At 32.3% G+C, this 14117-nt stretch overlaps 1 protein-coding gene and 1 long non-coding RNA gene across 3 annotated transcripts in view; one reads left to right on the plus strand and one right to left on the minus strand.

The window, feature by feature from the left end:
* Positions 1–11469, minus strand: part of LOC105200488 (biogenesis of lysosome-related organelles complex 1 subunit 5) — a 99295-nt gene extending 87826 nt beyond the window's left edge. The window contains exons 1-2 of the mRNA XM_011168063.3: positions 11385–11469; positions 6974–7028 (exon numbers count right to left, since the gene is read on the minus strand). Coding sequence (XP_011166365.2) covers positions 6974–7028; positions 11385–11454 — 125 coding nt within the window. The 5' untranslated portion in view covers positions 11455–11469. The remainder of the gene's footprint in view (positions 1–6973; positions 7029–11384) is intronic.
* Positions 8623–14117, plus strand: part of LOC105200497 — a 58121-nt gene continuing 52626 nt past the window's right edge. Inside the window, exons 1-2 of one of the 2 annotated variants that reach the window (XR_003268643.2) lie at positions 8623–9804; positions 14029–14070. This is a non-coding gene — a long non-coding RNA (uncharacterized LOC105200497). Of the gene's footprint in view, positions 9805–11556; positions 11993–14028; positions 14071–14117 lie in introns of those variants that run through there. The other variant, XR_003268644.2, reaches the window with a different exon arrangement.

Here is a 14117-nt window from a genome sequence, read left to right on the forward strand (position 1 = left end):
TGATAATTTGTACTCTCTTTATCTAGAACAATGCCGAACGATTCGCGGGTGAATTAACAATGCTGTAACGAAAACAACAGTATGAAATAATCACCTGTGCCGACAGATTTAATAAGAAGAGCTGCGAGCGCGTGTGAGAAAATGATCATTAATTAATGTCAACGTCGCGCTGATTGCTGTAAATTAATGTCGATATTAGCGCAGCGGTGTGCTGCAAGGGAGCGAGTAAACAATTAAACGATGGGATGTGATTAAGGCCTGGTGAAGCTCGATAGCTCGGAAAGGAAGGACCGGCTTATCGATCTCTCCCCCCCCCCTCCGTGCTCGAGAGAGAGAGAGAGAGAGAGAGAGAGAGAGAGAGGGAGAGAGAGCGGCCCAAGAGCCCCGCCGTTGTTTCCGTAACGTAATGTCGCGCCGTTATGCAGAATTTACGAGGCCGTGGTGCTAACCACGCGAGAGCCGTGCCATCAATTTTTATCACACTCACTTCCGAATTAAGCTTAAACACGATATTTCTTTTCGAGCATACGGCGGATTTATCGGACGATTACACGAGAATCCCATAACTCGCGTTACGATCCGACCGCGTATTTCTTACATCCGCGCGCCAACGAGGCTACCGTTTACTTTTTTTCTTCAATATTTCGTCATTTATTGAAGGATTATTACCGAGGTGCGGCGCTTCGACTCTGGATTCTGTTCCTCATAGCTCGAGGGATTCCGATCTCGAGACGGGACGGCGATTCAACGCACGAGCTTCCGCCGATTGTCAAAAATCTTTTGCTTAATCACATTCGCCCGGGCAATCACATTTCCAAATTTAGTATTGTTTATGATCAAATCTATATAATTGGGATCATTAATTTATCTTCTTTCCGTCAGTATTGAATAAAGAATTAATGTATCACGCTTAGCGATGGGCATTCGATTCTCATTCTCAGATATTTTTAATATTTTCAATAAGTTTCATAATTTTTGATAATATTGGAAATGAATTCAAGACTTTTGTCACACATCCGAAACGATTGAAAATGATTAAAAGCGCTTGATAGCCCATCGCTCTGCAATTATCAATTAACTGATATATTTTCAAGTGGTAAACTATATTTTTATAACATTTGAAAACCATTTTTAAAAACGCTACAAATAATGGGTTTAAGTCCCCTTTATTTAATAAAAAAAACATTTATTTTGATAAAAGAATAATTTGAAACGTTTGAAAAATGTTTATTTAAACATTTGAAAAAAATGTGTCCTGCAATATCAAATAAATGTTTTTAAAATGTTTTAAAAATATTTTTAAAATTGTTGTTTGCTACTTGGGTTAATGCGAAAGAGACGTGATGAAATAAAAATATACGAAATCGTCTATTGCGAAGATGTAGTCTGTATGTATCTTGACTTTGAATAAGGCAAGATATTCGTGATATCGATCGTGAAAACTGCCCACAATCATCGCTAATTCGCGTTCCTGCGATAATTTTAAGTATAATGAATGATATTAGAGAGCTCGTTATTGAATTATTGTATACTCGATGCAGCGGTCGCGCGGGAATGCGCGATGTTATGTTTAAAATGCTCTAGAGTCTTTATTTATTGTACAAACAAAAACGCTGGATATTATAGATATATATAAATATATATATACATATAAGTATACGTATAAGTTATACATATACGATCTATAGTACCTAATACGATGTAATCGTATGCTTATTATGTGTATAAAAATACGAAACAATAAAAAACTACTTCGACGTTTCACGCATCTCTATATATTTATTATATATCCTATCATTTTCTCTCTGAGAAGCAAGATGTTACATCCCCTCCCCCCCGCCCATAGGTTATCGTTTTTTTTAGGTTATCGTTTTTTTTATTTATTTGTTTTAATAATTATTATTTGGCATGAGTAGGAGCTAAAAAGTTAAAAGTTAAATAATAATGTTAAAAAGTTAACAACTTTTAATTTAGTTAATTTTTAATTATTTAATTAGTTATTTTTTAAATATAAAAATTTTAATTTATTAACATTTTCCCAAGTTAAAAATTTATCTTTGTAAAAGAAAAATTATATTCTTAAAAAACCAATTTTTTTTGTATTTCTTGTAAGTTTAATTTACAAATAAAATATTAAATTTGTTTAATGATCAATAATTGCAGTGTAATTTAACTTACAAATTTCTAATTTAATATGAAAGTTTTTCAAAATTAATTTTTAATTTAACTTTAGTTAAAAAATATATTACCTTGTCTAAGTCTGCGATTTGATAATAACGTTAACACAATTTTTTATAAAACATAATGTAACGTGAGCAATGAAATAGTCACTTATGATATAATTTTTAAAAAATCAAAATATTATTTATAATAGTAATGGCAGAAATAATTACCTTTGTACTGAAAAAAAGTCTAAGTATTAGCAAGCAAACATTACTTGTGACGTTTTGTTCGATATTTATCGATTGTAACAAAATTTGATTGTAAGAAAATGTATATTTTTGTGAAATACATATATATTTCATTTCAATGAAATTAACTCATTTTTCTTATTAATACGTTAATTTGCCAGGAATAAAATTTTACTTCAAAATATTTAAATATTTATTCCAGTGAACTAAATTTATATCCACAAAATAAATTTTTAAGTATCTCTTTTTCAATGTAACTCTCGCATTACTCATTAAAAAAAAGTAACAAGTTACTTGTCACACTAAAAAAAAAAAAAAAAAAAAAAAAAAAAAAACACACACAAAATTTATTTGTGGGACAAAGAAATTTACATTTGTCTTATTGTATTTAGACGTCTAGCAACGCCAAGTCTTTATCCTATCTGAAAAAGTACATTACATCGAAGTTTATTATTGTCGCTTTTTCGATATGCTGATTGATTATCATTACTTTGTGAACGGCTGTCATTACGGAGATCGCGTATTTTGACTACGTGTATCAAGGAGTTAATAATGTAATATTCAATTTGTATGAAGTTATGTAATATTAGAAGATTTGTTTTGTTTTGTCTACTAAAAATAAGAATTATATATGAAAAACAAAAAAATTTCAGCATAAAGCATTTTATATCGCTACAAGCATCTTCTTCGTGCAACGTGTAAGAGACATTGTTTATCACGCGATTAAGGAAATAACAATTTAACAATTCGGACGCGATGAATACAGGATCGATAGTGAGCTCGTTGCAAATGAGTTCTGCCTTCTGTGTCAAGTTTAACACACGTCTAACGTCGACTAAGCTTTCTTAATCAAGATTCGTACGACACTTGTATCTTACAAGCCATAGTCGCAGGCAGCAAGTCACTTAAAGGAGACGCACTTTCTGGGGTGCTTTTGTCAACCCGCGACATGCTCACAAATCATGGCTAATCCAGCTGATCGGCCGGTTAGACGTCAAGTTCAATAAGACATGGTCTCATTGAACCGATAACGTGACGAGAAATCAGAGTGAACATTGCATCGATCTCCGATACCGAATCGTACACTGTAATTAATTGCATATGTGCTCAATCAAACGAGAAAATTATTTTTTTGACGAATCGCAATGTCTCTTACACTTACCACACTGAGAAAAAAAATTCCTATATTTTAATAAACACTTATTCAAATATTTCTAATGAAATATTTACTTACAGTACATAAATATTTAATATAGTAAAAGAAATAAAATTTAAATTTAATTAGTGGTTCTTTACTATTACATAAATATATATTTACATTTATTAAATATTTCATTATTAATATTCGAATAGATATTTATCAAAATTAAATAAGTTTTATTTCAGTACACAAAAAGTTGAAAAAAATAAATTAAATATGAAAAATCAAAGAATTTCTTCTTTTAAAAAATTATTTTATGTTCATGCAAGCATGTACTTCGTAGCACGTACAAGAGACATTGCTTGCGACGCGTTTAGCAAAATAATGATTTAGCAATTCGGACGCGATGGATACGGGATCGGTAGTGAGCTCATTGCGAATGAGTTCTGCCTTCTGTGACACGTTTAACACACGTCTAACGTCGACTAAGCTTTCTTAATCATGATTCGTACGACACTTGTATCTTACAAGCCATAGTCGCAGGCAGCAAGTCACTTAAAGGAGACGCACTTTCTGGGGTGCTTTTGTCAACCCGCGACATGCTCACAAATCGTGGTTAATCCAGCTGATCGACCGGTTAGACGCTAAGTCCAATGAGACATGGTCTCATTGAATCGATAACGTGACGAGAAGTCAGAATGAACATTGCAACGGTCTCCGATACCGAATCGTACCCCGTAATTAATTGCACATGTGCTCAATCAAACGCGAAAATTATTTTTTTGACGAATCGCAATGTCTCTTACACTACGAAAAGCTGAAATTGTCTCTATCTAAAAAAGTGCATTGCATCGGTACTCGAAATTTCAAAATTTATTGTTGTCGCTTTTTTAATGTGCTGATTAGTTCTCATTCAGCGCTTACTTCGTAAATGACGTTCGCGGAGATCGCGTATTTTGACTATTTATATTGAGGAGTTAATAATGTAATATTCAATTTGTAATTTGTACGAAATTATGCAATATAGGTCTTGTAGCACGCGCCACGCACGCGCATGTTTTGTCTAGTACTTGGAAAATTTGGAGTGATTGAATTTGTGCAATAGTCATCATCATAATTACTTTTTTTTTATAACTAATAAATATTGAAGAAAACGTTACAAGTAATATTTGCTTGCTGCTAATACGTTGACTTTTTTTCTCAGTGCAAAAATGATTATTACCGTTATGAAAAAAATGTAACATCACTAAATCGTTATTATAAAAAATTAACAGTACTCCCAATCTCTGCTTTCTTCTTATATTTCTTCCCTGGTAATAAGGTACAATTGCACATCACGCTTTGTGTAAGTGAAGGATATGTTTTCTTCTTACGATATTAATTTACGAAAATCTCGCTTTACACTGACGTAGTAGGCGTTACGGCGCCGCCTGTATGTCGAAAGCAACGAGAGCAACTTTAATGCTCTGCAGCCGGTAATATAATGCATTCTAACGTGTTACGTCACGTAACTCTGTTCTACAAAATGCAACGCAAAGTTTCGGGAGGAGGAACTTACTCTTCGCGTGGGAACTCTCAAACAAGCGCGAGCTGAGTCGAGAGAGCGAAAAAGCTTTCTGATCCGCTCATATATTTGCATCGACGAGGCCGTAGTACGGAGCGGAAGTTCTCTACCGTCGACAGTAACCAGACGGCAAATATCGTAAATGTCAGACAGCATCGAAAATACATTGGGCGATCTATCAAAACATCGGTGTTCGATAGACATTCCGAATTCATTCGTACGTTCGCTTTTTTATTTCACGCAATTCCTGCTCTACAGAAAATTAGCGTTAAATGCAGATAGAGTCCAGCTGTTCGTCGAAGCAATTTTTTTCCGAGCGATTTATTCATCTGATTGTGTAACTTTTTCCCGAAGGCAAAAAGTAAAAAATGAAAATTTTTATCACTAAAATTAATAGAGAAATTTTTCATTTTTTACATTTCCAATCGAGGGAAAAAGCTACATGATCGTTATTCTGAAGTAAGAATCCCACATGACATAAGCCTTTAAGGCATGTTCTAAGAACGTACTCGGGTCACTCCTCGAAAAAAAATCTTCGAGATAGAACACAGAATTCATAATAATATCACAAGGATGTCATTTGTTATTTAACAATATCGTAATGATATCATAAGAGCGAGATAGAGACTAGTTACTTAACTAGTTAAAAATTAAATAATAAAGTGAATAACTTTAAACTTAACTTAAGTTTAAGTGAATAACTTTAAACTTAACTTAAGATTAAAATTTAAAATAATTTAATTTTTAACTTTAACCAGTTATTTATAAAGCATACAAACTTTAATTTATTAACTTTTTCTCTAAGTTAAAAATTTATCAATGTAAAAGAAAAAGTTTATAAAAAAATGTACATTTTAACATAAAACAATATTTCTTTGTTATTTCATTATTTCCTAAAAATTTGATTCACAAGTAAAATATTAAAATTAATTAATAGATAAAATTAAAATTAATATTAAAATTAATTGATAGATCACTCTGTGTATTTTCGATGCAGTCTGACTTTTTTTAATTATGTAATTTTCAACGTAACTAATTTTATACATTTATTAAGAAAAAAAATATTTTAAAACAAACAATAATAACACAAAAAAATTATTTACTTGGATTCTATTAACTTATTTAACTGCAGTTAAGTTAAAAATTTCTTAATGCACATAAATAGTATAAAATGTAAATCATTTTGTCCATATCAGATTTCTAACTTTAAAGTTAAAAAAATTAATAAATAATAAAGTTAATAACTTATTTAATTTATAATACATTTATTTTTAATTTTAATTTTAATAGTTATTTTTGAAACTTTAATTTATTAATATTTTTCTAAATTAAAAATTTGAATAAAAAAAAATGATAAAATAAAAAATACATACATAAGAAACAATATTTCGTTATATTATATTTATATTTATTTTATCTAATTAAAATTATGCAATATAATAAATTAATTCTTTATATATATTTTTACTGTTTTTAATTATGATTAAACCATGTATATAATTATTTATATAATTATTAATCAATGGTAATAAAAGAAGCTTATATAATTCGACATTTGATACTGCAATATGATTTTATTCTTATAATATGAGTTTCAATATAAAAGTCAAAGTTAGAGTAGATCTGGTTATAATATATAAAAATCTGTACAAAGCTATTTTAAAAAAATAAAATCCAAGTAGTGTCGTTAATTAAAAAAAAATAAATAAATAAAATGAAATGCTAGTAATAAGTGGTAAATTTGATTTTCCCTCTAAAAAAATAATATCATAAAATTAATCCATTAAATTTCGAAAACTTCTACGCACATTTCTGTTTAATTATATGTAAAAAAAATTGTCAAATTAATTGACTCACCAATTGTTGTTGTTCCTGCCACTGTTGCTGCTACTGCATTCCCTTTCCGCAAATTCTAAAAATATAATAAATATACTTATTTATAAATATAAATACAGAGTAAAAATAAAATATTATTTCACAGTAGAAATAGTATATTATTTATTCTATCATTTTAATTTACAATCGTGTGAGATTAATAATGTATTTTTATATAATATTGATTTATTGGATTCTTTTAGTTTCTGAACACAATAAAATACATAAGATCTTTTAAACATTTTTAAATTTAGGTAGAATCAAAGAAATTATTACAATAGCAAAACTAAACATATTTAATCAGAATATTTCACATTGTAATTCCAATAATTGTAATCTCAATTCTTTTGACACCCTAGTAGCACTTTCTGTAGAGTAGAATCTACATGCAGTTAAATGCAGATGTTAAAATCGTCAGATGTGCAAAATATTTTTCTCAATATGGTCCTTGTGTCTGTCAACAAGATTTGTGCAATGTACATACTATACATATGCAAATGAACTGTTTCCAGATACATGTTTTAGAAATTGAACTTTGACTATAGTCTACTTAATGCTACTGATACTTTGAAGCATTCTTTAATTGATCAATTTGTAAAATTTTTTGTTTCAATTGGTCAATGAAACGTTTTGAAACATTTGTAGTATCAAGTGGACTACAGCCTAAATTGAAGCAGATTCTTCTCCTAACTGCGTCTGTACACAGACTGCTGCGATTCTTGCAGCAGATACAAGCAAGTTTTTTGCACATAGAGTAAAAATCTGCCTTTCAAAATCTTTCAGAGGATTTGAGCAGAATAAAGAAGATCATAACATTCTTCTGGCAGAATTTGATAAGATCTGCTGCAAGGTTTATAGCAATCTTGCAGAAAATTACTAATAAGGTGCATAAATATTACATATTATATTTTACTAATTTCATAGAATGTAAAAATAAAAATTCACTTTTATTTTTATACACTCAAATTGCAAAAAATTAAATGCAAAAATACCCATAGATATCAGTTAATAAAATAATATACTTACCGAGTTACTCCACGGCTGTCGTCTTCTGCTGACATCTCATTCTGTTATTCTTCTTGAATCACACGTTATTAACTGCTCGATTCTTTATTCGGTATTCCCGATATTGCTTAAATATCACACATGAATACGAACACGATTGTCAATGAAACGAGAAACGCGGGAAAGTGACATGTCGCGACGCAACAGGTGCTAACCTTGACTAGAACATACTAGAAACGCGATTATTTTACGTGTTACGCTATGCTTGCGTGTCGAGACGATCGTCTGCCATTACTCTCATCACTTTTGACACCGTATCTGTGCACAATTTATTCTCGAAAAACGTAAAAAGTACGAAACGTTCGAGAAGTGAGTACGATACCGGCCGAACAAGGAAAGCAGTCGACGCGTGACGTCACGCACGCCGAGTGACGGTACGTTGTTTGAACGGAGACGAGAGCCGGTGGATAAATACACGCATACTTACGACGCACTATTCGCACTGTTAGAAGCGAGACAAACCGGCTTTTGTATCTAACAAAGTCGACGAATATCACACAATGTCTACTCGCGTATCACTCGACACATCCACGATGTTTTACGACGCAAATGAGACGCTCGACGCGAATACGTACGCAGAAAAAGCATCCCCGAGCGAACATTCTCGAAAAAGTGACTTGCGACAACGCGAAAAGGTCATCAAACGTACTGCGTATCACGAACGAGCACGATTTCGATACAGTCACTCTTGTCACAAGACGATTTGTTATCACATTCAGTACTCTCACCATCCGCGCACAATATGAAATACACGGGAGCACAGTAATGGCGGAATGTGCGACTGCAGCGACTACCGGCGGCGCTAGCGCTAGCACAAAGAGGGCAGTGACGGCGTACTGCGTAGGCCGTAATGGCGTAGTACTCGTAGTAGTGGCCGGCCGGCCGGCCGGCGGCGCCTGCGTGGCGGCGATCGTTGCCGAGCGCCGGCGAAGGTGACCGAGCGGCCGAGCCGGCGCCGCTGCCGCTGCCGCTACGGCAGTTACTATTACTATCACCTTGTTTACTAGCGCCACGATAGTCGGACGTTACGACATAGCTCCTACAGTGCTTCCTGTGTTTTTCGAATTGTGTGTGGATGGTGAGTGTTGATCGGATGTTAATAATCGTCTTGTGACAAAAGTGACTGTATCGTGTACGTAGAAATCGTGCTCCTTCGTGATACGCAGTACATTAGATAACCTTGTCGTGTTGCCGCAAGTCACGGTTTCGAGAATAGCCGCTCGAGGTTTTCTCTGCATACGTAGATTCGTTCTTATCTTCGCATTGTAATATATCGTGTTAATGATGCGTGAGTAGACGTCGATCGATATTTGTTCATTCAATAGATACAAAAGCCTGGTCGTCTAATCTTGTCACCGTTCAGGTATCTCACTCGGCGTGCGTGATATCAAGTGCCGGCTGTTCTTCTTCCTCCAGTATCGTTACTTGCTTCTAATGCTTCTGATCGGGCGTTCCACGTTTTTCGAGTGTAAATTGTGCACGGATACGGTGTCTAAAATGACGAATTTAGTAACGAACGATCGTCTCGACTCTCAACACGTAAGCATAACGTCGAAATAATCGTATTTGTGGCATGCTTCTTCACACGACCTGTTGCGTTGTTACTTTCTCGCACGTTTCTCTTTTCATTCGCGTTCGTGTTCGTATGTGATATTTAAACAATATCGGGTATGTCAAAGAATCGGGTGTTGTAATTCAAGAAGAGCAGCAGAGATATCAGCAGAAGATGACAGCCGTGGAGTAACTCGGTAAGTGTATTATTTTATTAACTGATATATCTATGGGTTTTTGCATTTAAATTTTCCCAATTTGAATGTAAAAATAAAAGTAAATTTTTATTCTTACGCTTGATCAAATTAATTAAATATAATATGTGATATTTATGCACCCTAGTAGCATTTGCTGCAAGACTGCTGTAAATCTTGCAACAGATCTTGACAAATTTTGCTAGCAGGACATTATGATCTTCCTCATCCTGTTCAAATTCTCTGAAAGATTCTCTAAGGCAGATTTTTGCAAGAAACTTGCACATATCTAATGCAAGAACTGCAGCGTTCTGTTTATAAATTGCAATTCAAGAAAGAATCTTTGATGTAAGCTGTGGTCCACTTGATATTACAAATGCTTTGAAATATTTCATGGACCAATCGATCGTTTTATAAATGGATCAATTAAAGAATGCATTAAAGCATCTGTCACATCAACTGGACCATAGTTGAAGTTCGCTTTCTGCAGCAAGTATTTGAAAATAGATTTGCATGTACATTGCACAAATCTTGCTGACAGCCTGTCAGCAGGACCATATTTAGAATAATCTTTTATAGATTTGACTCAATTTTGCTGCACACATATTCTGTGCAGAAAATGCTATTAGGGTGTAAAAAGAATTGGAATTACAATGTGAAATATTCTCATTAAATATGTTTATTTTTGCTATTGTAATAAGGCTGTAATTGTAACCATACTGCTGTAATTATAAAGTTTGAAGAGATATTGTTAAATGTGGGTACAAAATTTGATGTAGTCTTTAAGATTTGTAGATTTTAAACAAATAATATATATGATATTTTGTTTCTCTTCTTTCAGCGATAAATTTCTTTTTAAAGTTTAAAGGTAATTAGATTATGTGCAGCTTTGTTCATACTGATTGAATATAGGTGTTAACTATAATCTTTCAACTTGACGAAAGATTATGAATATCTTTAAGCTGTCTCATAATCCAGCCATCTTTAAGTTACAAAACAAAATTTATCGCTGAAAGAGAAGATGCAAAGAAGGCAGAATATCATATATGCTATTATTTTAAAATCGCTAGCATTAGATTTTGTATCCACGTTCAACAATGTCTCTTTAAACTTTATTACTATAGCCTTATTGTAGTAAAAAATGTAAAACACAAAATTATATTTAACGTAATGTCTATTTATTTAAAAATACACATTTTTATTTAAACAAAACAAATAAATGCTTGTATCAAAATATGATTTTAAAAAAATGCATTTTTTTATTAAAAAAAATTTTTTCTCAATGTAAGCCATTAACTTAGCTTAATTCTAAATTAAAAAATACATTAATTTACTCTGCATAAAATAAAAGGGTATCTTGTATATGTATGCGACAAAATATATGTGGACTATGGAGTTCTTGTGACGTCATTTCGATTCCGCGATTTACACGGGAAAGGCTGTCTGGTATCGTAACGAAAGGAACACGAATTTTCGAATTATCGTATCACCGCGATACGCGGGACAGAATTATTCTTAACTAGGATTGAGATTCGAACGCGTCTCCTTTCAAATCTTTCGTTTCTTACGTATAATTCACTCACCGGCCTCCCGCAGTAAGACACGACTGTTAAATCGCACTCGGGAAGGTGAGACACTCGCAGCGCCTAACATGTCCGGCGATGGACGTCCGGTTGAGGTCAATATCAACACGAACGAAGTCGACGGACCATTTGGACTTTGGTGTACGTTAAGTCTGAAATCCTTTGCAAAGAGATTTTGTTTCTCTCATAAAAAGAGTCGCACAACTGACAACATCTCGCGCGTAAATGCGTCACGTAGCGTTCCCGCGCGCCCGGGCGGTCACTCGACGCTCGCTGAGTCGTCGAACGTGGTTGGTTCCTGCTGATTTCTACCGATTACATTCAGCCAATCACATTTGATTTTTCGTGGCCGCCACTGGGCCCGGGCGGCTCGCTGGCCAGGGGGTGCTAGGTACTAGGTAGACTCGCGTTGTGTGCTTGCATACTTGCATTTATCGGTGCACTCTGAAAGTAATAAGTGTTTTATAAACCGTTGTAAATATCGTAAACGATGAATTTTGACCATTCGAGAATTACTTTTCGATTTAGGGAATGTGGCTGGAATGGGTCTTGATGCTGCTGCGGACGTCATATTTGCAAATAAACAATAAGTAATTTGGTCACCTAAGGTATCCTTGCTTTTTAATATGGCATTTGCCAGTAAATACTAAGATCCTTTTCATCTTATGTTCCGTGAATTTTCTGTGTACGAAGAGCTAATGATCAATAGCAACTTTGATTGCTTTATACGAACGTTATTAAGTTGGAGCAATCTTGGTGCAAATAAAAATTTTACATTAACATGATAGTAATCTAGATTATAATAAAAATGATAAAAAATTGAGTATTGATGTGTAAAAATTTTACAAAAATGTGTATTAATATGTGTAAAAATTCACAATGAAAAATGTAAGTTATGAAATTAATACTAATATTGAAATTGTCTATCTAAAACGATAAAATTTGGTAATGACATCCATGAAATCTTTAATCATAGTAAACCTAGTATAATCAAGAAATAAATAAGGATATAATTTTAAGGTAGAATAATAAGAAAGATGAAAGTTGCTTTTATTTTTATCATTTTGAATGTACTTTTCTTGCATCTTTAGATTATGGCGACTGGCAGCTATAATATGAACTTTTTATGTTTTGCATCATTTCTAGACACATAGATGACTACGCTACTATTGCAAATTATGTAACTGCTTACGTTATGAGAGTTGAGAACAATGTCATGAGTATATTACAGTAATATTATTCTGACAAGTAGAGTTGTCAAAATACGATGTTATACTATTTGCATTTTTGTTCTCTTTTATAAATAATTTATAAATAATTGATAGCAATGAACACATTAAGTTGATTGTTTATAAAAGTTCTTGTATCTTTTATTTTTACTTTGTTTACTACATCAAATATGTGAGAAGGAAAACTTGGTCCTAAATCTATTGTTTACACTCTTCTTTATATGTAGAAATTCAGTGATGCAATTATTTATTACATATGTTATGTAACTATATACAGGGTGTTCTAGTATAAGTGGGCACCTCTTTTATTTCATAAACTAATAGAGATAGACTCAGTAAAAATAATGTATTACACGATTTGAAGTATTTGAGCACAGTAATTACTTAAGAAAATTATTTATGTTCAATAACAGACATGCATAATTTTTGTATAGTAAAGTTAATATTTCTACATGATAAAAGTAGTGTTCTTTTTAATACATGAGTACAATTATGTACAATATATCAAAATTATTTTATATAAATTATAAAAGTTATATTGATTTAAAGTTTCGTGGACAAATTCTGCCTTTTCAATTTTGTTCCTGCAGTGTGGCTAACTTTAGACTCTCGCTTTATAATCAGATGTCAACATGTTACATGTCAATCACTAAAGCGAAAGTCGAAAGTTAGCCATGTACGCTACAGGACTGAAACTGAAAAGATAGTATTTGCCCATGAAATTTTAAACCAATATAACTTGTATAATTTGTACAATAATTTTGATATATTGTACATCATTGTACTCATTAGAAGGAACATTACAACTTTTATTAGATAGAAATATTTACTTTGCAGTGCAAAAGTTATGCATGTTTCTTTGTTCTTTAACATAGATAATTTTTTTAAGTGACCACTGTAATCACATTAAAGTTTAGTTTAAATCGTATAATTTGATATTATTTTTATTGGGTCTATTTCTGTTAATTTAAGAAATAAAAGAGGATGACCATTTATAAGGGGACACCCTGTATAGTTACAGAATGAGAAAAATAATTTTGTCTCTAAGTCTCTACATAATGAAGAGTGTAATCATTAGATTGTGAAACAAGTTTCTCCTCTCCCATTTCAGCTAGAAAGCAAAATAAAATTAAAAGATACAAGAATTTTTTATATTGTTTTTTATTTTTTACCATTGTTGTGATTTTATTTTTTAATTTAAATATTAAAGCAACTTTTATGTTTTTTATTATTTTATTTTAAATTTCTTTTTATGTATCTCTGTTTTATATCAACATTGTGTATATTACATAATTTTTCACTTAATTTCTACTTTTGCAAGATGAAGAGTATTCTTCCTTGATGCATAAGAATTATGAGTTTTTCAGTGTTAATTGTTCGAGCGCTAATTTAGATTTTGTATTTATGTATTACAGGGTCAACGTGGTGTTTCAACTATGCTGATGCACATCGTGTCGGTGAGTGAAAAATTAACGCTTATTTTAAATTGGAATAATGAATCCGT

The sequence above is a fragment of the Solenopsis invicta genome, chromosome 6 (genome assembly GCF_016802725.1).
Source record: "Solenopsis invicta isolate M01_SB chromosome 6, UNIL_Sinv_3.0, whole genome shotgun sequence".
NCBI classification, from domain to species: domain Eukaryota; kingdom Metazoa; phylum Arthropoda; class Insecta; order Hymenoptera; family Formicidae; genus Solenopsis; species Solenopsis invicta.